This window comes from Sitophilus oryzae, unplaced genomic scaffold, assembly GCF_002938485.1.
Source record: "Sitophilus oryzae breed Bouriz unplaced genomic scaffold, Soryzae_2.0 scaffold_1443_pilon_pilon, whole genome shotgun sequence".
Lineage (NCBI taxonomy): Eukaryota > Metazoa > Arthropoda > Insecta > Coleoptera > Curculionidae > Sitophilus > Sitophilus oryzae.
In genome coordinates this window covers 1,581,698-1,604,119 of record NW_022146108.1, presented here as the reverse complement: position 1 = coordinate 1,604,119, position 22,422 = coordinate 1,581,698, and the positions used below count along the sequence as shown (strand labels likewise).

General features: G+C 31.4%; 2 protein-coding genes across 2 annotated transcripts; one reads left to right on the top strand and one right to left on the bottom strand.

Moving 5' to 3' along the window:
- The first annotated feature begins 1,551 nt into the window (after positions 1–1,551).
- LOC115877287 (putative serine protease F56F10.1) lies at positions 1,552–7,384 on the top strand. Its single transcript, XM_030893423.1, has 8 exons — positions 1,552–1,948; positions 2,022–2,312; positions 2,372–2,501; positions 2,554–2,772; positions 3,406–3,648; positions 5,859–6,061; positions 6,119–6,218; positions 7,202–7,384. The coding sequence occupies exons 1-8, from the start codon at positions 1,745–1,747 to the stop codon at positions 7,321–7,323; spliced, it is 1,512 nt and encodes a 503-aa protein (XP_030749283.1). The 5' UTR covers positions 1,552–1,744; the 3' UTR covers positions 7,324–7,384.
- A 2,509-nt stretch (positions 7,385–9,893) lies between these two features.
- On the bottom strand, positions 9,894–21,792 carry LOC115877286. Its single transcript, XM_030893422.1, has 9 exons — positions 21,631–21,792; positions 21,412–21,569; positions 21,188–21,347; positions 17,481–17,848; positions 14,154–14,391; positions 12,382–12,501; positions 12,147–12,317; positions 11,937–12,045; positions 9,894–10,270 (listed from the first exon to the last, which is right to left on the bottom strand). The coding sequence occupies exons 1-9, from the start codon at positions 21,677–21,679 to the stop codon at positions 10,099–10,101; spliced, it is 1,545 nt and encodes a 514-aa protein (XP_030749282.1). The 5' UTR covers positions 21,680–21,792; the 3' UTR covers positions 9,894–10,098.
- Between the last annotated feature and the right edge of the window lie 630 nt (positions 21,793–22,422).

Genomic DNA, 22,422 nt, shown 5'->3' with positions numbered 1-22,422 from the left:
ACTACCTATAAAATCATGCATTTCTTTAATATTTTAATAAATTATTAAGAAACAAGTGTTCTTATTCAATAAATATCCCTTAGTTTAATAAAAAAACTAATTTTATATAGTTAAATAGTAAGAAATATGAGATAAATTATATGAATTATATAAAAAAATAACTTCACAAGTCTTTAACTTGACTCGATGTTGACAGCTCTTACCGGATGTATCTGTTCAACTTTTGACGCCACATTTTTCAAATTTGAAATTTAATTAAGCTGAAAAATCCTTTATTTACAAGAAAAAATATATTAATAAGTACAAATTATGATCGAAAAAACGGCGTCCAGTTGGCTGGGAAATGACGATTGAGTACATTTCCCATAAATTTACATATAAAATGACAGCGATCTTCATTTCATAATCGTCGCTGACGCTATTTTTTTTTTCGATCATATAGTACCAAGATATAGTACGGTATTATTTATATTATTATTTTAATATTTCGCACAACACGTGAACGGTTATTATGTATTTTCATAGTCAATAAAATTAAATAGAAATAAAACTCTAGATTCCTACAATTAATCTAATTGCTTAGATTATTTGTGTTATTATGCTACGTTTAAAAAGTGCTTTATTAAAAATTCGGAAAATTAAACGGGATATGTGTCCAAGTTTCTTCTTTTTTTAATTTTTAAATGCTGTAGCTCCATATCATGTTCATAATAAGTTTTTCTTAACATTCCATTAAAACTACGGAGGCCTTAAAATGGCCTTTTAACCTCCGTAATTAAAACTGTAGAATCACCTTCAGCAACATTAACAGTTACCTTGTTAAGATTTTTCTATTCTTACACCTAATTTATGCCATTTTTTTAGCATATATGATTTATAAACCATATTTTTCCTAATAGAAGGATGGAAGGATATGCAAGATTAATATATTCTAACATTTATTTTCCAGACAAAGCATAATATAGTATTAAGATTAAGACATAATTAATGTTAAGAAAGATCTTAATATAAATCACAAACTCACGTCTTAAGTTAGTCTAGTAAACAGGTATAAAACTAATAAGATCAAAACTCAACCTTCACCATATTGGCAAGATTTGGCATTATAGGAAACAAGAAATTACAGTAAATTACGAAAAGAATATCAAAGTACACGATATTAAATACTGTAATGTATTTTATGACACAAACCATGTCCCTTATAAAGAGAAAAAGATAAAAAAAAATTCAACTGCAAATAATTCGAAAATAAACTGAAATTTGGCAACATCGACGATGTGCGCTTGCGTAGTATCGATGGTATCGATGATCAAATGCAGCAAATATGGGCTTCAAGGTCAGCCACCGGATCTACTACCTGTTTATTATTATATACAGGGAACTCAAAAAAGTTCATAGTATGTATTCTATTCGAGAATTTCATGCTTTTTTTTAAATATAGAGGAAATATTTGATGTGAAAATTCTCATTGGCCATTGCTACCAAACCCATAGTCAAGGCAAAGCAAAGGAAGATTACAGATAGTTCAAAACGATCATAAATTCTATTTGTTTTTGTTTAGATTTTAGTAGTTCAAACAGCCCCAGATAACCTCAAAATATGTGATAACAGTGTTTACTTTTAAGATAATTTTTTATTTTTTATATTTTATTTTCACCAGAATAATTCACTAATCAAGTTTACTGATATCAAAAAGAACAAAAAACAACAAACAAACCAAAAGCAAACCATTCTTGGAGACAAAATGCGACTGTTAGGGTGCCTGATATTATTTATAGCTTTTACAGTTTCATATTCATGGAGATTTTTCCATAATGGTAGACTGAAGGGTGGTAATCTTGGAATTCCCCATCAGAAGGGAATAAAAGGAACATCCAGAAATTTTACTAGATGGTTTAAACAGACATTGGATCATTTTGATACAGAAAATGTAGCTACTTGGCAACAGGTATAATTGTTATACAATATTTGCTTGAGAACAGAGACTTGATACCATATCTATTTGAACTTACATATTTTAGAGGTATTACGTAAACGAAGACTTTGCAGATCAACAAAGAAAAGTGGCTTTTCTAATGATTGGAGGTGAAGGTGAAGCAACAGATGTGTGGATGACAAACGGTGCTTGGGTTGATTACGGCAAGAATATTAGTGCCGTTTTATTCCAACTTGAACACCGTTTCTATGGAAAAAGTCATCCTACGAAAGACTTAAGCGTGGAAAATTTAAAATATCTATCCAGTCAACAAGCCTTAGCCGATATAGCAACATTTATTGTATCAATTGGTGATGAATATAACTTAGATCCAGATGTAAATATAATTTATATAATTTTGGAGATTATAATAAGAATTTTTCAAAAATATTTCAGGTTAAATGGATAGTTTTTGGTGGTTCTTATCCCGGTTCCCTGGCAGCCTGGGCCAGATTGAAATACCCCCATTTAATTTACGGTGCCGTAAGTTCAAGTGGACCTTTGTTAGCTGTTGATGACTTTGAAGGTTTTTATTTTAAAATTTTGTCCAACTAAATAGTTATTTAACTATTTCACAGATTATTATCAAGTTGTTAATGATGACTTAAGATCTATCAGTGAAGAATGTTATACAGCCGTTAAAAAGGGCACAGCTGAAATAGATGTTCTTTTACAACATATGGTTGGCCAAAGAACACTGACTAAACTGTTTCAGTTATGTGATCCCTTAGAAAAAAGTATCAATAATGAAAACGATGTTTCAAATTTCTATGAAAATTTGGCTTCAAATTTTGCTGGTAATTTGTTATTTTACTTACACTTACTGTTAATTTAGCCCTATTTTCATGAATTTTTTAACAAACTGTATATGAACTTTAATTTGCAAACTCAGTTTTTTTATATTTTATTATTATTAAGCATTAATTATACTTGAGTATTTGGCTTATTATACAGGTTTAATCGAAGGGTTGTTTTACCCTAACATTAAAACACCCTGTGCAATAATTTCCATAATAGTCACCTAAGCCACCTCGTCATATTACAAAATAACATCAAAAAGTAATGATAATTGAAAAAGTGGCAAGTTCATTCCACTCTTAAAAATTAAGCAAGGCATTTGTTGACACAAGACAAACAAGAAAATGTTCAAAAGACATGGTTCTGACCAAAAAATTCAGGAAAATTTGCTAACGAAATTATTGCACAGGGTGTTTTAGAGTTAAAGTAAAAGGAAAAAACAACCCCCTTCGATTAACCCTGAATAATAACTCAAATACTAAAGTTTATTAATGAAAGTAGATACATGTATACAGTTTGCTAAAGAATCATGCTGAATAGGGTTAAAATTAAAAAAAATTAATACTTTTAACAAAATAATAAAGTTGCATTTTTTTTGCATCTGAAGGTACTTATATTTGATTTGTTTGAAGGTATAGCACAATATAATAAAGACAACAGATTGAGTACAAAAGGTACAGCATTAGGCAATATCACGTTAGACACTGTTTGTGATATTATGACAAACACATCTCTTCAATCAGAGATAACTCGATTGGCTACTTTTAATTCCCTTTTACTTAATGCCACAAATCAAACTTGTCTGGATTTTAAGTATTCGAAGATGATTGGTGAACTGCGCAATATCAGCTGGGATAGTTCACAGGCAGAAGGAGGTAAAAAAATACCTATAAAATTAAAATGTACAGGGTTACCTGGGCTTCCTAAAAAGCTCTATATTAGGATTTTGGTTTGTTATTTTCGTTTTAATTTCTGTTACGTAATGTGGAGGCAATGGTAAAGCACATTTTGAAAATATTTTTGTCAATTTATAGGGTGGTTCAAACATATTTTCAAACTAAAGTTGTATATTTTTAAATGGAATACTACAGTATATCCCCGGATTGTCTTTACAAGAGGGAAAACTTCTTTATTATTGATATTTAAAAAAAAATGCATCCTTCATGAAAATTTTTGCTTGTTCTAAATTGGTTTGGTTGGTTTTGTAATCCTAAAAATAAAAAGGCCTTTCTATGGTAATATAATTTCGTTTTCATTCTTTGATAGATTGTTGTTGATAGAATTTTAATTAACGTGATATTTTTTGCTGTTCCAACCAAAAGGAGAAAATTCAAACAAATTTTCATGTTTTTTCTGATTTTCTCTAAAACGCTATGGAAATTGGGAAAGTATAAACGAGATTAACCATTTTAGAACAAGCAAAAATGTTTATGAAGAATGCATTTTTCTCAAAATACCAATATAAAAACGTTTTTCCTCTTGTAAAGACAATCCAGGAACATACTTTTTTTTGCTATTAAATTTCCATTCTAAAAATACTACAATGTCATATATTATACCGAGTGGTTTTTGAAACGGTTTTAGTTTCTAAATTAAATTTACTGCTTATTTAAAGCCCTCTCAAAATTCTGAATTCGAAGAATTTTAAATTTTTTTTAACCGGAGATACTATATAATAGTGTCTTTTTTAAAATTCAGCTACCAATATTAGCAATCTTTTTTTATATATACAAGGTGGGTCCAATCTAAATAGATCACCCTGTATTTTGAACATAATCGAAGTTTTGTTTAATCTTTTTGTTTTATTAAATACTTCCTACACCTAAAATCTATGATTAATGAGAAAATGTGTTTTTTTTGAAAATAAAAGACAGGATTTGACAGTGTTCCATTTAAAATAGTGGAGAAAAATACAACGTTTAGTTTTGACTCGCCCTGTATATATCAAACAAGATTGCAAATTTTGGTGGACTGAACTTTGAAGACGACACTATTATACAGTATCTCCTATTAAACAAATTTAAAGTTCTTTGAATTTAAAATTTTGAGAAGTCTTTAATAGGCGGTAAATTTAGATTAAAACGGTTATATTTCAAAAACCACTCGGTATAGTATATGATATTATGGTATTTTTGGAACGGAAATTCAATGGCAAATCTACTGAAATAAAAAAATATACAGCATTCGATTTAAAAATATACAACTTTAGTTTGAAAATATATAATTGAACCACCCTGTACGTTGAAAAAATAAATTTCAAAATTTGCGTTACCATTGCCCTCACATTACGTAAAAAAATTTAAAAAAAATCACAAACCAAAAACCTGGTATACAGTATGTCTCCGGATTGTCTTTACAGGAGGAAAAACTTTTTATTACTGACATTTTGAGAAAAAAGCATTCTTCATAAAAATTTTTGCTTGTTCTAAAATGGTTAATCCCGTTAATACTTTTCCAATTTTCCCATACCGTTTTTGAGAAAATTTAAAAAAACTGAAATAATGCTTGAATTTTGAAGTCTTAAAAATCAAAACGTGTTTCTATGGTAATATAATTATTATAATTTCGTTTTCATTCTTTGACAGATTTTTATTGATAGAATTGTGATAGAATTTTAATTAACGTCATATTTTTTGCTGTTTTATTAAAATGTTAAAGAAGCGCAAAATTTATTTAGTTCAGTGCTACGGAAAGGGTGATAATACTTATTGGAAAATTTGATACTTTAACAACAGCAAAACATATCATGTTAATCAAAATTAATTATAATCATCTATCAAAGAATGAAATCGAAATCATATTATCTTAGAAACGCCTTTTGATTTTTAGGAATTAGAAAAAAATTCAACCATAATTTCATGTTTTTTTTTAAATTTTCTCTAAAATGGTATGGAAATTTGGAAAAATATAAACGGAATTAACCATTTTAGAAGAAGCTAAGCTTTTTATGAAGAATGCATTGTTCTTAATATATCAGTAATAAAAAAGTTTTTCCTCTTGTAAAGACAATTCAGGGACATACTGTGAAGTTTTTTAGGAAGCCTGGGTTACCCTGTATAAGATCTTAATTTTCCTTCTTTTTCAGGAAGGCAGTGGACTTTCCAAACTTGTAACGAGTTTGGATTCTTCCAAACATCTGATAAAAAACCTCAGATTTTCGGCGATAAATTTCCATTAAAGTTCTTTGTTCAACAATGTTCTGACATTTTCGGTTCCCAGTTTGATGGAGATTATTTAAGTAGGGCTATTAAGGCCACAAATATAAATTACGGAGCTTTGAATATTGAGGTATAATGGATAGTTAGTGTGAATAAGAATCCTTTTAAAATTGTATGTGTTTTATAGGTGTCAAATGTTGTGTTTGTTCATGGTTCTGTAGATCCATGGCATAAGCTTGGTATACTAAAAGTTTTGAGTAAGTCGACGCCGGCCATTTATATTCCAGGTAAAAATAATTTCGGTTTGTAAGGGTTTATTTAATAACTTTTGAGGCCCAATATTCCAAAAAAGTTCCATATCACTTTTCCTGTTTCAGATTGTGCATAACTTAAAATTATCAAGGTAGTAGTTTCAAGTAATAATATGAATTAATATATAACTACCTAACTCTTGCTATATTCAGGGGAAGTCAAAACTATATTTCATATCAATTAAACTTTTAGTTAAGTAATTGAGGGCGCGATTTTTAAATTCATTGTTGCCAACCATGGACATATTCGGCGCCGTGCCGACTAATTGGAATTTAAATTTCGCGCTGGAGATTCAGGTGGTAGCTCTGCTGTAAAAAATGTCAAGTTGCTGCATTTATTTATTTATTTCCTGACATTGTCATTCGTTTTGACACTTCAGTTTTGTATTACGAGTTTTTGGTTTAAATAAATAGTTACATACTTTAAGCTTGAAAATGTTTCCTAGCAGACCTTGCAGTCGAACACCGTTCTTTTCAGAACCTCTTTTAGTGCGAAGTGTACAAGATTTAGAATGAATTTAGAATTTAGAATGAGTGGGAGGGAATGATGGGGGGAAAAATGAATGAGTGGGGGGAAAAAATACCGAAAGTGTCATTGAAATACCAAAAGTTGTAGTCATTTCCGGTGAAACAGGAAGTTACCGAAAACAATTGGACATACCAGTTCCAGACACTACTGTTGGCGACCGACGAAATCGCGACGGCTGGAGCTAAACACGTCGCTATGCGGTTACTACGGTTCGAGCTAACTTCAAGAGCGATTATAAATAATTTATTTGCAAATTATAAATAATTTATAATTTTGTCGTCATTATGATCGTCTTCTTCAATAACAGGTTCCTGATTCGTTGTGGAGCGCGACACGACGTTACAAAAAAATACCGCTCCAAAATCGCGTTACTCACATACCGACACATTACTACTTTATAGTGTTAGGAGTTTCACTAAACATTTTTCAGGTACCGCCCATTGCGCCAATATGTATCCAGCCTCGGACAACGACCTACCGGATTTGAAAGCTGCCAGGGCTGAGATTGAGTTTCACATAAACAAATGGCTGAATTTTGGTTATAAAATTTAAATTGTATTTTAAATAAATTAAATTACGTTATGTTAAATATAAAAAGACTGTTGAATCTCATGTTCTGATTTTTTATTGAAAATAAAATAACAAACAGATTATAATAATAAAATTGATTCTTAAATATAACGATATACCGTTTTTAGTTGTAACTAAAAAAGCCAACCTTAAAATTAAATCGTGCATATTTAACAGTTAGAGATGGGCGTTTACCTGTCTAGTTCCTTTTTTTACGTTATGGTGTAAAATACGCGTAAAAAACTTACCCATCATACATTTTTTATTGTTTCTGCCTAAATTTTCATTTCTAATAAATGAAAATATATACAGCGTGTCCCAGGAATAAGTGCAAATATTATAAGGGATGGTAGATCTCGATAATAGAAACATATTTTCTCTTTATCGTTTTTCAAATAAGTCCAAAATAACGGAGTTATCTTACTTTGAAAATTTTCAAAAAAAAAAAATGATTTGCTAAAATTTTGAGAACCACTGGATCTTTTTTGGATTTTCTTTCTTGTAAATTTAATCTAATACCTATGTTGCCATATCAAGAAATTATGTTTTTTAACTAAAAACTAAAAAAAATTCCAAAAAATTTCGAATTTTCAAAATACTACCACTTAAAATACTTGCACTTATTTCTGGGACACCCTGTATTTTCTGCATAGGTCATTAACAGTTAACAGCGTTTTCGAAGCAGCTTTACTAATTCGCGGACCTAGATTTTTTAAGCTGGTATAAATAAAAAAAATCTACCCCGTAAAAAATACATTTTTACGCGTAAAAAACTAGCTTTTACGATAACGTTTTTTAATCACCCATCCCTGATATTTAATATGTAGTTTCTTTGACCAGAAAATTTCAAATCTTACTGAACTTCCGGTTCTATATATTAATATAATACATACAGTAGGATTTGGGTATTTGACATGTGACCTTGATATTATTAGTTAAAATTCTTACAAATAAATATGCCACCTTAAACAAAGTATACCTTAACTGAATATAATACATCTAAGAAATAGCCCCAATTTGTATATTCTTATTTAATAATATTGACAACATCTTCAAGGTTACACGACAAACGCTCAAATCCGACTTTAGATATATTTTTATAATGTATGTAATAATAAGCCTAAGTCTCACTAATAAAAAACCACAGAAATGCACTATTATTTTTTTGGAAACTAAATAAAAAAAAACGTAGATGTGACAGTAAAAATAGTATATTGTTTTATTAGGAGTAAAAATTACACTTTGTGGCGATGTTGTACGTTTGACATACAGCTGAGGCACAAAAAACATTTTAACTCCATTAATAAAACATGCTATTTTTTTTCAAATATCACAAATAATTTTTTAAATAATTTTAAACGTTCCAAATAATATAAAAAGATATAACAGTAATACCTTGCAAGTAATAATATATCGAGAAACTATGGTTACACTCGTTGAATTTGACACTATGTCAATTTAATAATATATTTTCGTACTTTTATGCTTAGGCGTAAAACTGCTTTACTTTTATTCCTAGGCGTTAAAATGACTTTTTTGTATTGACAATCACGTCGCAAAAATTTACACTTTTTTGACGTTTGAAAAAAAAAGTATATTATGAATATGTCACTACCTTCAAAGGGGCAGTAGCATAGGTATCAATCAAAATTTTACATCATTCAGCTAGCTTTGATTGTTGACAGATAACTAATTTTAATGCAATTCCTCAAAAGAATTATTTAGCTGTCATTATCGAAAGCCTTTTTGATCATTAAACTTTTTTACTACACTGTATGTGTAATATATATTTTAAATATGTATAACCCTAAACCTTTGAATAAGAAGACTAAGGAAGGAGCATATCAAAAATCTTAGGTACACCGCGATGGGCCTCAAATATGGCCGACTTAAATTCCGGTTTATCAGTGTCGTTCTAATTTTATTTAAAAAATGTAAAACTATGATGTAGGGTAGACGTGGTGTAGACTCAATAATTTGTTGTTTTATTTTACGTTGTGAATAAATGTTGGTAATTATTAAAATTGTTATAAAAATATATAATTCTAATAATAATAGATAAGTTATAAGTATTTATTAACACAAACATCCCATACGCTACTGAAGCAGGTAAGTCAAATTAACGTATCTAAATTCTTTGACAAGTAATAAATAAAAGCTAAAATGCAAGAAAAATATATAATTTAGTTAATTTAAGTGAATTTCATAAATGATCGGTTTACTACACGTATGTATATTATATAGTCACTTACTACCGAAAAGTTGTTCCATTATTTCACTCAATTTTTGCCGAGATCTACCGCACGCTACACAACCAACTATTTTAGAGTCTTTTTCGATAAATCGCGATAGTGTCACTGTTAATTTAAGTACTGCCACAATTTCCATCTAGATTTACTACCTTTATACAACTATCAGTAGTAGAATAAATATTAAATAACATAAAATAAGCTCCGTAAAGACTGACAAATCCACAAAATTTCAAATCAAATTCAAATGTGTCAAATGAATTGTTAAACAGAACTGTCAAGGATCCCCACCCTAGAGTGCTTTTTCCGTCCACCATGCATAAATACATGGATAGCATTATGCTCCTTCCTTAGTCTTCTTATTCAAAGCCCTAAACAAACGTAAAAAATTACAAAAAAAAACGCAAGTAAATCAAAATAAAATCTGGTATTAACAGTGGGACAATGGTTTGAATGAGCATTTCTGTGGTAAACTAAAATAATATCGATAGAATGTTACCGACTGTTTTTACGTCATGCTGCCATACTTGTGGCCGGACGACCAATCCTGAGACTCTGAAGAGGTGGAGGGCTGACTGAAAGCGTTCGCTATCGAGTCTTTTAACCTGTCTTTAAAGGTCTTGTACTCCATGTCCGAGTATTGTTTGCCAAAGTCGAAGTTGGCCACTTCCACAATAATCCTATAAAATATATTTATATACTCTAACTTACCCAAACATTTTTTTATTACTAAATTTGAACAAATACTAAAACAGCGATATACAGGGTGTTTCAAAACAAATGCGAAAAACTTCAGGGGGTGATTCCTTGTTAAAAATAAAGGGTAGTTTGCTTTATAAACGTTGGGTCAAAAGTCAACCATTAGGGAGATATTACCCCGCCACGTACAAAGATGGCGGAAAAATAATGTTTTTATGTTTTATCTTGAAAACGAAAAGAGATAGACTAATGAAATTTTATGGTAGCATTACTGTTACGAAAACACGCTTTCTGGTATTTTTTCACCTTTTTAAAACGAGTGGAAGGGGTTGAAATAAACTACCCGTATCATTCTTGGTAACGAAATTTAAAGAAAAATCTTATCAAACACATGCAAAAAAAAATAATTTGGATAGTTTAGTTTGTATAGAAACTTTTTTATCTCTTGTGTTTTTTTGATAAAACTTACCGATTTGAAATTAAAAAATAAAATGTAAAGCATTACATGTCAGAACAAAAAAAACATTTTTAGATAAAGAACAAAGATTTCGGAATAATTAATTGATCGTAAGCTAATAACGTATTGCAGTAGAGTAATGTCAAATAAAATAATATTAGAAACATCCTAAAAAGTAACAGCGGCCGACTAGATTTTTTCCTAAAAAAATTACAGCAGCCCATTAGATTTTTTATCTGAATTTTTTTTGTCCTGACATGTAATGCTTTACATTTTATTTTTTAATTTCAAATCGGTGAGTTTTATCAAAAAAACACAAGAGATAAACAAAGTTTCTAAACAAGCTAAACTATCCAAATTAATTTTTTTGTATGTGTTTGATAAGATTTTTCTTTAAATTTCGTTAACAAGAATTATAGGGGTAGTTTATTGCAACCCCTTCCACTCATTTTAAAAAAGTGAAAAAATTTTCAGAAAGTGTGTTTTCATAGCAGTAATGCTTCCATAAAATTTCATTAGTCTATCGCTTTTCGTTCTCAAGATAAAAATAAAAACATTATTTTTCCGCCATCTTTGTACCGCGATATCTCCCTAATGGTTCACTTTCGACCCAACGTTTATAAAGCAAACTACCCTTTATTTTAAACAAGGAATCACCCCCTGAAGTTTTTCGCATTTGTTTTGAAACACCCTGTATATAATAATATTTTAATTTATTTGGGATGCCTGGTAACTTGTGAAAATAGTTTTAATAAACTAAAAAAATTGTAGCTTTAATGTTCAGCGACACCAAAATTCACAATTTCTAAAAATCCAATAATTTAATTACAATTAGGGTTTCCAAACAGGAATCCCGGTGCATGTTTATCCACGAAATCCCGATATTCAATCCCGGAATTCCGAAAATTTCCAAAATTTAAATGCCCAATATAAAATGATTCGACTTTATACACTTTAGTCTTTCAAAGATTATATTTTATTTATACTAAGCGGAACGTTAATATTGTCAAGGTGTAATGTTCCCAACATAATTATCTATTGTTTCTGTCAAAAATGCATTTCTAGAAGCTTAGCAGACTATTCCAATATTTTGAAACGTTTAGACTGAACTAACAAAAGTGACTTATCATAATGAATACAGGATGTTTCTACAACTTGGACAAGTGACACAATCACCCTGTATACTTTACCTTGAACGATTCTGTAGATAATAAGCAACACCAAATATTACTGTTACAATGGCTACTAGGCTGAAAACCACAGGAACTACAATAACTGATAATTGAGCTTGTTGTTTTACTGAAAAAAAATGCACGAACATAAATAAAGCGAATATTTCATTAACATATAAAAATATAAATTACTTTTTTTACCTTTTTATATATTTTCAATATTCTTACCTTTATATACAGTTACAGTAACTGAAGTTACTTTAATACTGACATCGTTTTTAATAATAATGAGCACGGTATGTTTTTCAGCACCATGAAAATAGCGTTCAATGTTAAAATTGCATTCATTCAAGTCATCATAGGTTTCGCACGTTTCATTCCCAGTAACATTATATATTCCTAAAGAAATAAAGAAAATCTTTATAATTTTTTACACTGCAAACAGATTTAACCGAACTAGTACCTGGTATGAATTTTAAGCAATACTTCAATTGTCCTGAGCCACTACATTTTACGTTTAGGTTCAGAAGCTGTTCGTGCTTCAACCAGTTTGTACCAGATACATTAACCTTAGTTATAGGAGCTGAAAAATGCGAGAATGATAAACTATAGTTTGTCTCGTGAGGGAATATATGATAGTGACAGTTGGCTGTCATTTGAATTCAAAGTCGTATGTGGAAAAAAATGTCTGTGGAAATCATTCGTTTCTCTCGCGGACAAAAAACTGGTTATATTACATCTAGTACATTTCATAAACGCTAAAATACCATATTTTTGACTCATTTGACTTAAACATTTTTTTATATATACAGTGTGGCTAAAGAGAGTCGAAACTGACCATTTGTTTCAAAACTAAATATCTGGTGTGTATGTGTAGGTTTATTTGGACCTGTTTTAAAATTATTTAGAACTCTACAGGGTGCTCCAGAAAAAAATATATACCTAGGGTAGGAATAAACACTAAAAAAGCAGGTGATTTCTTTATAAATCTTTAGGGAGTAACTTAAATACAGGGTGTCTCTTAAATAGGTGCATATATTTTTAGGGCTGGTAGATCTCCTTAAAAGAAACATATTTTCTCTTTACCGTTTTTCAAATAAGTTCAAAATAACCGAGTTATTTTACTTTGAAAATTTGCAAAAAATTGATTTTTTGCTTAAATTTTAAGAACTACTGTATGTTTCTGGGTTTTCATTCTTGTAAGTTTAATCTACTACCTATGTTGCCATATTATCATGAAATTATGTTTTTTAAAAAATTCCAAATTTTCAAGAAAACATTTTCTCGAAAAAAACTCATAATCGTGTTTCTGGGGTCGAAATATACTACCCCTAAAAATATTTGCACTTATTTAAGATTCATCCTATATAAATTTGTTCGATTTGACATTGCCATACAATGTCATTTGCTTGTACAGGGTGAACCAAAATCACAATATTGACATTTTTCAAATACAGCTCGCAATAAAAAAGGTACACAGGCACAATAACTTATTTTAAATGACAAGGAAAACTAACTTGTTTGACTTGATTGATTAAATTCGTAAAAAACGTATGCTTCAATCAACTCCTAAGTCATTCAAGTTTAAAAATTAAAAAAAAATATTTATTTTAAAAAAAATTTGAAAATCGCCGAATTTTTTCTGTATTTGCATCTCTTTTAGTGTCATTAACTATGGTAATATCAGAGATTAAGAAATTATACCGTGGGAAAATTTGCGGTGAACAGGCAGTTCTAAAATATACAGGAAAATTTAAAAGAAAATGCACGATTTTAAACATCTTTTTTGCGAAAAAAACCTCATACGCTCCTGGGGTCGAAATATACCACCCCTGAAAATATTTTTGTGTACTTATTTAAGACTCACCCTGTATATTATTACATTACGGTTTGTTGATGAACATGTTTGTGTAAAGTGAGATTGAAATGTATATTGTTATTTTTGTTCACCCCCTGTATAAGCAACTTAGTAGGAGGAAAACGCCAAAAATCTTTTATGAAAAAAGTCTTTCTTTAAATTTGACATAAAAAGTTATACAGGGTGAGACAAAATGACGATTTAGACAAACAATACAGTGTATAAATAGTATAACATGTAGTGCACTATCGCATCATTGTGGAAATTTTTCAAAATTTAAAATTTTATAGGGTAAAATGATTTAAATATTAATAATATAAACATAATAATTATTTTATTATTAAAATATGTACCTAAATTTAATAGCAAATACTAACCTTTGGTTGTAACAGTTTTGGAAAAATAACCATAAACCTTTTTGTGATCTGTAACCACAAAAGTACTATTGCAAACATATGGAAATGTACCATTGTATGGCACCAACGTTCCATTTTGCCATATCCTTATAGTTGAGCTATTATTTGTTCCAACTAATGTAGGCGCTGGACTCGTAAGAATTTCTCGTTTATGTCTAACTGTAGACTTAACGGAAGTTTTAGGGATGATGGTAGTGCCCTGGTGAAGTAAGTAAACTTTAATAAATTGAACACAAAATTATGTAATCGCAAAACAATTCCCGATGCACGTGATCAACTTTGAGTGACAAGCGATGGCTACAGCGCTGCCAGATTGTGATGGATTTATGAGATGAATCTTAATTTAAAATTGACAAACAATATATTTATTATACCATTGTTTAAAGAGTTTTACGTTTTATTTTTAATTTAATAACTAATAGTTTAGTGATTAATTGATTTATTTGTTTTATAGCTTATTTTACTTATTACATATTGGCAAAAACTAGTCCATTATGAAGATTATTATAAGCGTTATTATGGGTTATTTATTTATTGATGTACAACTTACAACGCCATAACTTGTAATAACAAGTAAGAGGGTCCTGTTAATGCACAAACTAATAATCACAGAACTTAATAAAAACTAACTTTCAAAGTGGTATAATGTGCTTATCAATCAAACTTATTTTTCTGACTGCAGTCAACGGTAATAAAGGACTTTTATTGTCACGCTCTCGTTCAAAATTTAAAAAAAAAACAGGGAAGCTGCAAGCTCTTTGCTTCATTGTTTCGTCATCTTCCACACAGAGTCGGCATTCGGCGTCTTCCACCAGTCCCATCCTCTGTAGGTGTGATCTCAGCCGGCAGTGGACCATACACACTGCAGTGAGTGTACGCGCTCCATTCCTACCAGCCTTTAGGAGTTCTCCTGTTCTATGTTTGGATGGCCCTGCTAGGATTTTCTTGGCATGTTCCATTCCGGGACTGTCATTCCAGTCCCGGAACGTCGCCCACCTAACCCATTCACAGAGCCTGTCTCTTGCGAGATTTTTTGGAACGCTAAGTGTCGGTTCTGGGCCCACGAATGGCGAGCCTGCACCAATTTTGGCGAGGGAATCAGCACGTTCATTTCCCTCTAGGCCGACATTTCCCGGTATCCATATTAGCGACACTTTGTTCCTATCTCCTAATATATTGAGTAGTTTCTTACAATGAAGAATCGTCATAGACGTGCTTTTCGTTACCTCAAGTGCTTTCAGCGCGGCTTGACTATCCGAAAATATGCATATTGTTTTCCCAGTGTATTGCTGTTCTACCAGCAGTTGCACACAGGTTTCAATAGCATATAGCTCAGCTTGGAAAATTGTGGTGTGTTTTCCAAGACTGTGGTAGATCTCAGTCTTGGACTGCTGCAGTAAATTCCTGCGCCAGATCCTTTTTCGTTTTTGGATCCGTCCGTGTACCAACACATTTCCGCATTTAATAAACCTTCCGCATTTAATAAACCGTTTCCCGACTTATCCCATTCGTCCCTATTCGGAAACAGGACGTTGTAGGTGCGTGTCAAGAGTTGGACTGGTGGTGTGAGATCCGAAACCATTCCCAGAATCTCATCCGACTGTAGTTCGTCTACTAGCCGGTTTTGTATGAACATGATTGTTCCTTGGCTTCCTCGTGCCATATTTAGAAACCTATATGTAGCCCATCTCGCCTCTCTTTCCAAAAGAATTTGAAGAGGAGGTAAGTCGAGTAGGGTTTTCATAGTTTTTGACGTGGAATGGAAGGCACCAGTCACCGCTAAGCATGCTTGTCGTTGTAGTTTCGACAATTTATTCTTTGCCGTTGTTTGGTTGGCTTTCTCCTACCAGGCAACTGCACCATACGTGATAATAGGTCTGATGGCCGTCACGTATAGCCAGTACATATTGTTGGGGTTTAATACCCCAAAGTTTGGAGTTTCTACCACAAATTCGGCGGCATGCCCATAGATCATAGCAAGCCTTTTTTGATGTTTTTTCCAGATGAGAGGTCCAGCTAATTTTTTTCTCCAGGTTTAATCCTAGATACTTAACCTCCTCCGCAAACGGAATTGTCTCACCAAGAAGAATGGACGGTTTCAGTTTGGCTGTTTTCCTTGTTCTGGTGAATGGTATGATCACGGTTTTCTGTGGGGTTACAATTGTTCCAGTGTGCACCAGCCGTGAATTGCATCTAGGACTTCCTGTATTTTTGAGGAGATGTCCTCCTCTTTGTGTCCCTTTACTAGGATTACCAGGTCGTCCGCATATGCTTGTGGTTCAACCTCGTATGCATCGATGATCGCCATCAGGTCATCCGCTAACAGGGTCCACAGAAGAGAGAGAACTCCTCCTTGCGGGCATTCTCTGCCCGGTACAAACCTAACAGACTCACCGCTGAGCGAGGTCATTGCTATTCGATTTTTGAGCATTTGCTCAATCCATTCAGTTATGGTTGCTTCGACTCCTCGTGCCTTTACAGCGCCTAGGAGCGATTGAGGGGTAACATTGTTGAATGCTCCCTCAATATCTAAGAATATCCCTACCGCAATTTCTTTGCGATCAAAGGTACTCTTAATGTGTACTTGACCCGCTGGGGTCAGGACCAGGTTTGAGATGTTTGGCAAACCCATGCTAGACCTATCAGACCTAGGAGACATATCACCCTCGGACATAACGGCCTATGTTAAAAGGCTGGGTCTTGAGGGTGAACTTTAACGCTCTTTGTATATTAGAGCTTGTAGAAACTGAGCCACAATAGGCCCTCGCGGCCGCAGTGGAGGGTCCCATGGGACCCACTCTTAGTCAATACAATATAAAAGCTCTTTGCTTCGACTGTTTAAATACTTCGGCATATTTTCAACACACAATTTCAAGAAATGCAATACAAAAACTCGGAAATTTAGTTCTTAAAAGAACCGTTTGTGCTTAAAAGTGCAATTTTCACAAAAAGATTCAACAACAACACAATATTATACAAAATAATGACTGACACTAGGATAATTGTCAAATAATAAAGGACAACATTGCTGAACACGGCGCATGTGACCAACATAGCGATAATAAAATTCGGTTTAAACTAATTTTTGCAGCTTTAACATAAATAAAATATCTCTTACAATCATTTGCTCTATAAAGTAAAATGAAGAGCTGCTCGGTATCTTAAATTATACAACAAATTTAAACATTTTTGCCAAACTTTCATTCAGTCAGGTTTATAGATTTTAGTGTCAATGTCGATATGATCGATGACGTGCATCGGAAAATGTTTTGCAAATACAATACTTACATTGGTAGGTTTAGGTTTGTGTGTAGTGGTTGTACTTGTTGTTGTAGTTACATTTGGGCTTGTAGTAGGCTTCTGTGTTGTAGTAGTTGTTGTAGGAGGTGGTAGTGGTGTAAAATCAGCCACTACCAAGGCTTCAATAACGTGCTGCTCATCGGGTTTGGTGAAATTATAATCAAACTGCAAATCGCTGGTAATTCCATAGTAAATGCAATCCACGAACCAATAGGAGAGTACAGTAGGCGCTTTTGATAAAAAGTTTTTATCTGATTCCTTCAATTCTACGGAACTTTGAAGGGGATCTTCTGAAGATATAAATTTATCTCTTTCTTTGTCGGATTGTGAAGATATTAACTTTCCATTTAATGTGTCTAAAAAGTAATTATGTTACTTATTAACATGATGATCCGAAAAAGATCCATATCAGATTTACTATTTGAAGTTTTCACCTCCAATATACACTTCCCCAATAAATTAACGCACCACAAAAAAATAACCAAAAGTTTAAGTCAAGTTTTTGTCAAAACCACTTATCCGATTTGGACGATTTTTTTTTGAACGATAGGTTATTCTTTCCACAATGTTGCTATACTAACTGTATTTTGATAGGAACCCTTTTTATACTAATACCGGGTGTAGCAATTATAACGTGTTTTTTTAATAAAATTTGTGACACCCTGTAGAGTTGATCAGTTACAGTATCAAGTTAAAATTGAAATCACATTTTAGCCTTATCTTTTTTTACATTTTGTTTTTTTTATTTACTCCATTATCTTTCTTATTACACGAGAAACAACATTTTATAGGATGACATGATTTAATATTGGTTCTAATTAACATTTTTCCATTTTACTCACTAAAGTAAGTAGCAGGCTATGGAAATACATGGATTACCAGTAAATGTCAAATAGAGATGCTAGTTTCTGTGCAAACTTGTAGACCATTAGTATCGAGCTGTGTTTGAAGGGTCCGAGCTGTTACGAAACGTTGTCTTAATGTTGAGAGTTTGAAAAAACGTTTCTGAATCGGATTGGTTCTTCGATTCCTGCCTTGTCCCGGCCTGCGACAATTACTCCCAGTATCTCTATACCGTTGTATAACTCGTGAAATGGTTGAGTGAGTTACATTAAATCGTTTACAAATTCTTCGGTAGCTCCAACCTTCCTCAGACAATATTAATGCTTGAGCACATTCTTCGCCAGTAAGATTTCTTGTTTCACGTGCACGTTGCATATTTTTGATATAATAAAAGGACGAAAACGACTGACACTGACAAAAGCATCTCTATTTGATATTTACTGGTAATCCGTGTTTTTCCATAGCCTGGTACTTACTTTAGTGAGTAAAATGGACAAATGTTAATTAAAACCACTATTAAATCATGTCATCCTATAAAATGTTGTTTCTCGTGTAATAAGGAAGATAATGGAGTAAATAAAAAAACAAAATGTAAAAAAAAGATAAGGCTAAAATGTGATTTCAATTTTAACTTGATGTTGTAACTGATCAACTCTACAGGGTGTCACAAATTTTATTAAAAAAACACGTTATAATTGCTACACCCGGTATTAGTATAAAAAGGGGTTCCTATCAAAATACAGTTAGTATAGCAACATTGTGGAAAGAATAACCTATCATTCAAAAAAAAAATCGTCCAAATCGGATAAGTGGTTTTGACAAAAACTTAACTTAAAACTTTTGGTTATTTTTTTGTGGTGCGTTAATTTATTGGGGAAGTGTATTTTGTAAAGTATGCTGGCATTAGTAAACCCACAAAACTCTGAGATAAAACACCTTATAAAAATATTTTGATAGATATACAGGGTGGCGCACCTCAATCGCATCGGTTGATTATACGAAAACAGAAAGATGAAGAAACAAAATATTTTATGGGTACATGTATGTGGGGACGCAATGAGCACAATTTAAAATAATTTTGAAATATACAGGGTGTTTCAGAACTAAGATCCATAGCAAAGTTATATTTTTTCTTATGGAACACACCCGGTATTTTATTTCATTTTTGGATTCTTAGGCCTAAAAAGGGCACTTATTATAAGGGTTAAATAAGTTTAAAATCTTTGGTTTTTGAGATATTTAAAGATATTTAATCATGCATGCTATAGTAGAAAACATTATCAACACCCTGTACATTACTTTTCAGAATTAATTCTTGTGCTGAGTTTAATCTATAGTTTTTAGATACTGAAAAATTGTATTGCCTCCTTAAATTTATACGGTATTATCAAAAATTGCTGATCTATTTTAAATATTTATTTTACATAAAAACTTCGTTATTTCAAATGCAACACCCTCTATTTTTTAAAATAAATCGAAGCAGATTCAAATGCTCTTTCAAACTATATCAGGGTTTCCTATACCTATCTACCTCAGATTTTGAACAAAAGGTGATTTTTCAATACAATGACAATCAAGATGGCTGCTGTCGCCATGGCAATTTTCTAGTGACAGTTAGTAATTGTTTTCAAAATTGACATTACTTTATTGACTTTATTATTTACATTTATAGCAGTTTACTTAAATTTACCCACAGTAGTTTAATAACTAAGTATTCATTATTTTATCAAGAAAAATAAAGCAGTATCTGCTGGCGGAATGAATATGGATAGCAAATATGTTACTAATGATTTTATTTTGTGAGAAAAATTGCTTCTTGGCTTCAAGGGCTTAAGCTCCAAGATATCCAAATAGGAATCTTTCTGACAAGCGTTCTTTTGAAAAACTACTTGTCCCACTTTGCAGAGCTGGTATTGTGGTTTATAAATAATCTATTAGTGAGAAAATTGTCGTTGGAAGTGAAGAAAATGAATGTGCGGTAATTGGTTCATTTATGTAAAATCCATATAACTACTACGTTATACCCTTGTCTAATAATCAAGGGTTATACTAAGTCTAGTGAAAGAACAACGAAAAATCAAAGAATTACTTCTTTGTTTATGTTGATAAAATAATAAATACATATTTAATAATTATTTATTATTTTATCATTATATTTAATAAATGTTATTTATTAAACTATTGTAGGCAAATTGCGATATTTAAATAAAGTCCATAAACTAATTTCGATTCTGCGAATAGCTACTAACAGTCACTAGAAACTTGTCATGACGACACAAGCCTTCTGGGTTGATATTTTATTGAAAAATTGCTCTTTATTCTAAATCTGAGCTGGATAGGTATAGGAAACCCTAATATAGTTTTAAAGAACTGTATAATTTGTTTCAACTTATTTCAAAAAATACAGGTATTGCATTTGAAATAAGTTTTTATGTAAAATAAATATTTAAAATAGACCAACGATTCTTGATACCCCTGTATACATTAAACGAAGCAATCAAATTTTTCAGTAAAATTTATGTCTCTGGCATAAAATTCCGCAAAATAATTAATTCTGAAAAATAATGTACAGGGTGTTGATAATCTTTTTTATTATGGCATGCATATTTCAATATCTATATCTGAAAAACCAAAGCTTGTAAACATATTTAACCCTTATAATAAATGCCTTAAAAAATGGTCATATTTGAAAAACCCCTCAGCGCAGATTATAACAATATGGTAATTTTTGAATGGGCATTATTATATGGCAAATTGACTGAGAAAAAAGACATACACATTTCGTTTAAAAAAAATTGTGTAAAATGATGTCTGCATATTAAATTTTAAAAGCCTATTAATGAAATAAATACCTGTAATTTTAATAGTGATACCAACAGAACCTAGTGGTTTACAATATATACCAAGGAATTCCCATACACACACATCTAGTCGAGTTACATAAAGTCCAGGTAAATTAATTGAAGTATTGTATGTTACAAGCCATGAATCTGTGCTTGGTCCAGTATTTACCTACAAAAACAATATTAAGCGTGCTACCCCAATGTTTTGTAAAGTGTGCGTATAGTGTATGTACCTCCCTGGAATCGTGTGGTATAAAATCATTCACCCAATTATACCCAAATTTGCCATCATCTGGAACATTATCGTCATTGTATACAGTAACTGAGCAATTCGATGGGGCACCCCAAACTATAGGGCTATCGCATGTCAGATTTACTTGATACGCATTAACTAAAAATATTAAAAAAATAGTTACATATTAAGTCGGTATATTAATATCATAAGAGTTTACCAGTAGTGCAAAATATTAAAAATAACAATACACCATTCAACACGATCATTTTGCCAAAAAATAAAACAAAAACATAGAGCTGTCACTGTCAAACTGCCACTTTAAAAAGCAAAAGTGAGGTTGTGGCTGGTTGTGGTTTCAAAATATTCATGGACATTATAAAATGTAGATAGCGATTGATAATTTGATAGCGATGTGTGATTCACAAAAAATTACGCGTTTTGTTCAGAGCTTGTTCAGAGATATGGAAGGGACGCACTTGTTTCAAATATTTTCAGGATCAGTTCTGCAAAGAGTAGATAAGACTTATCTACTGTTTGGTTCAAGATCACGTACTCTGATGTATTCTATACTTAAATAAGTAAATATTTTTTGATTAAGGAAGCTTTTATTTAAACAAAAACAGAATACCTACACTAAAGAATGAATTCCCAGCCAATCTTTATCTTGGATAAAATGTAACAGAGTTTTGTCTGCGACTCTGAATTTAAAATGTTAAAATAAATACTCATATATAATTAGATGCTGACAAAAACAGATCATAAATTTAATATTCATTTTTATTTTCTATAAATCTAACTATTATACAGTATAGAATATATAATTACGACACTTTTTGGCCATACTGGTATATTTTAAAAACGGTAGTCAATGGTAAGTTATAACTGGTTGCATATTCTCCAGTTTTCCTTTGAATAAGAAGACTACCTCCAGTATTACAATAAAATTTTTCTGAAACTTTGTTGTGAAATTATTTTACGCTTATCTTGAATCTTTATATAAAAAGGGTTT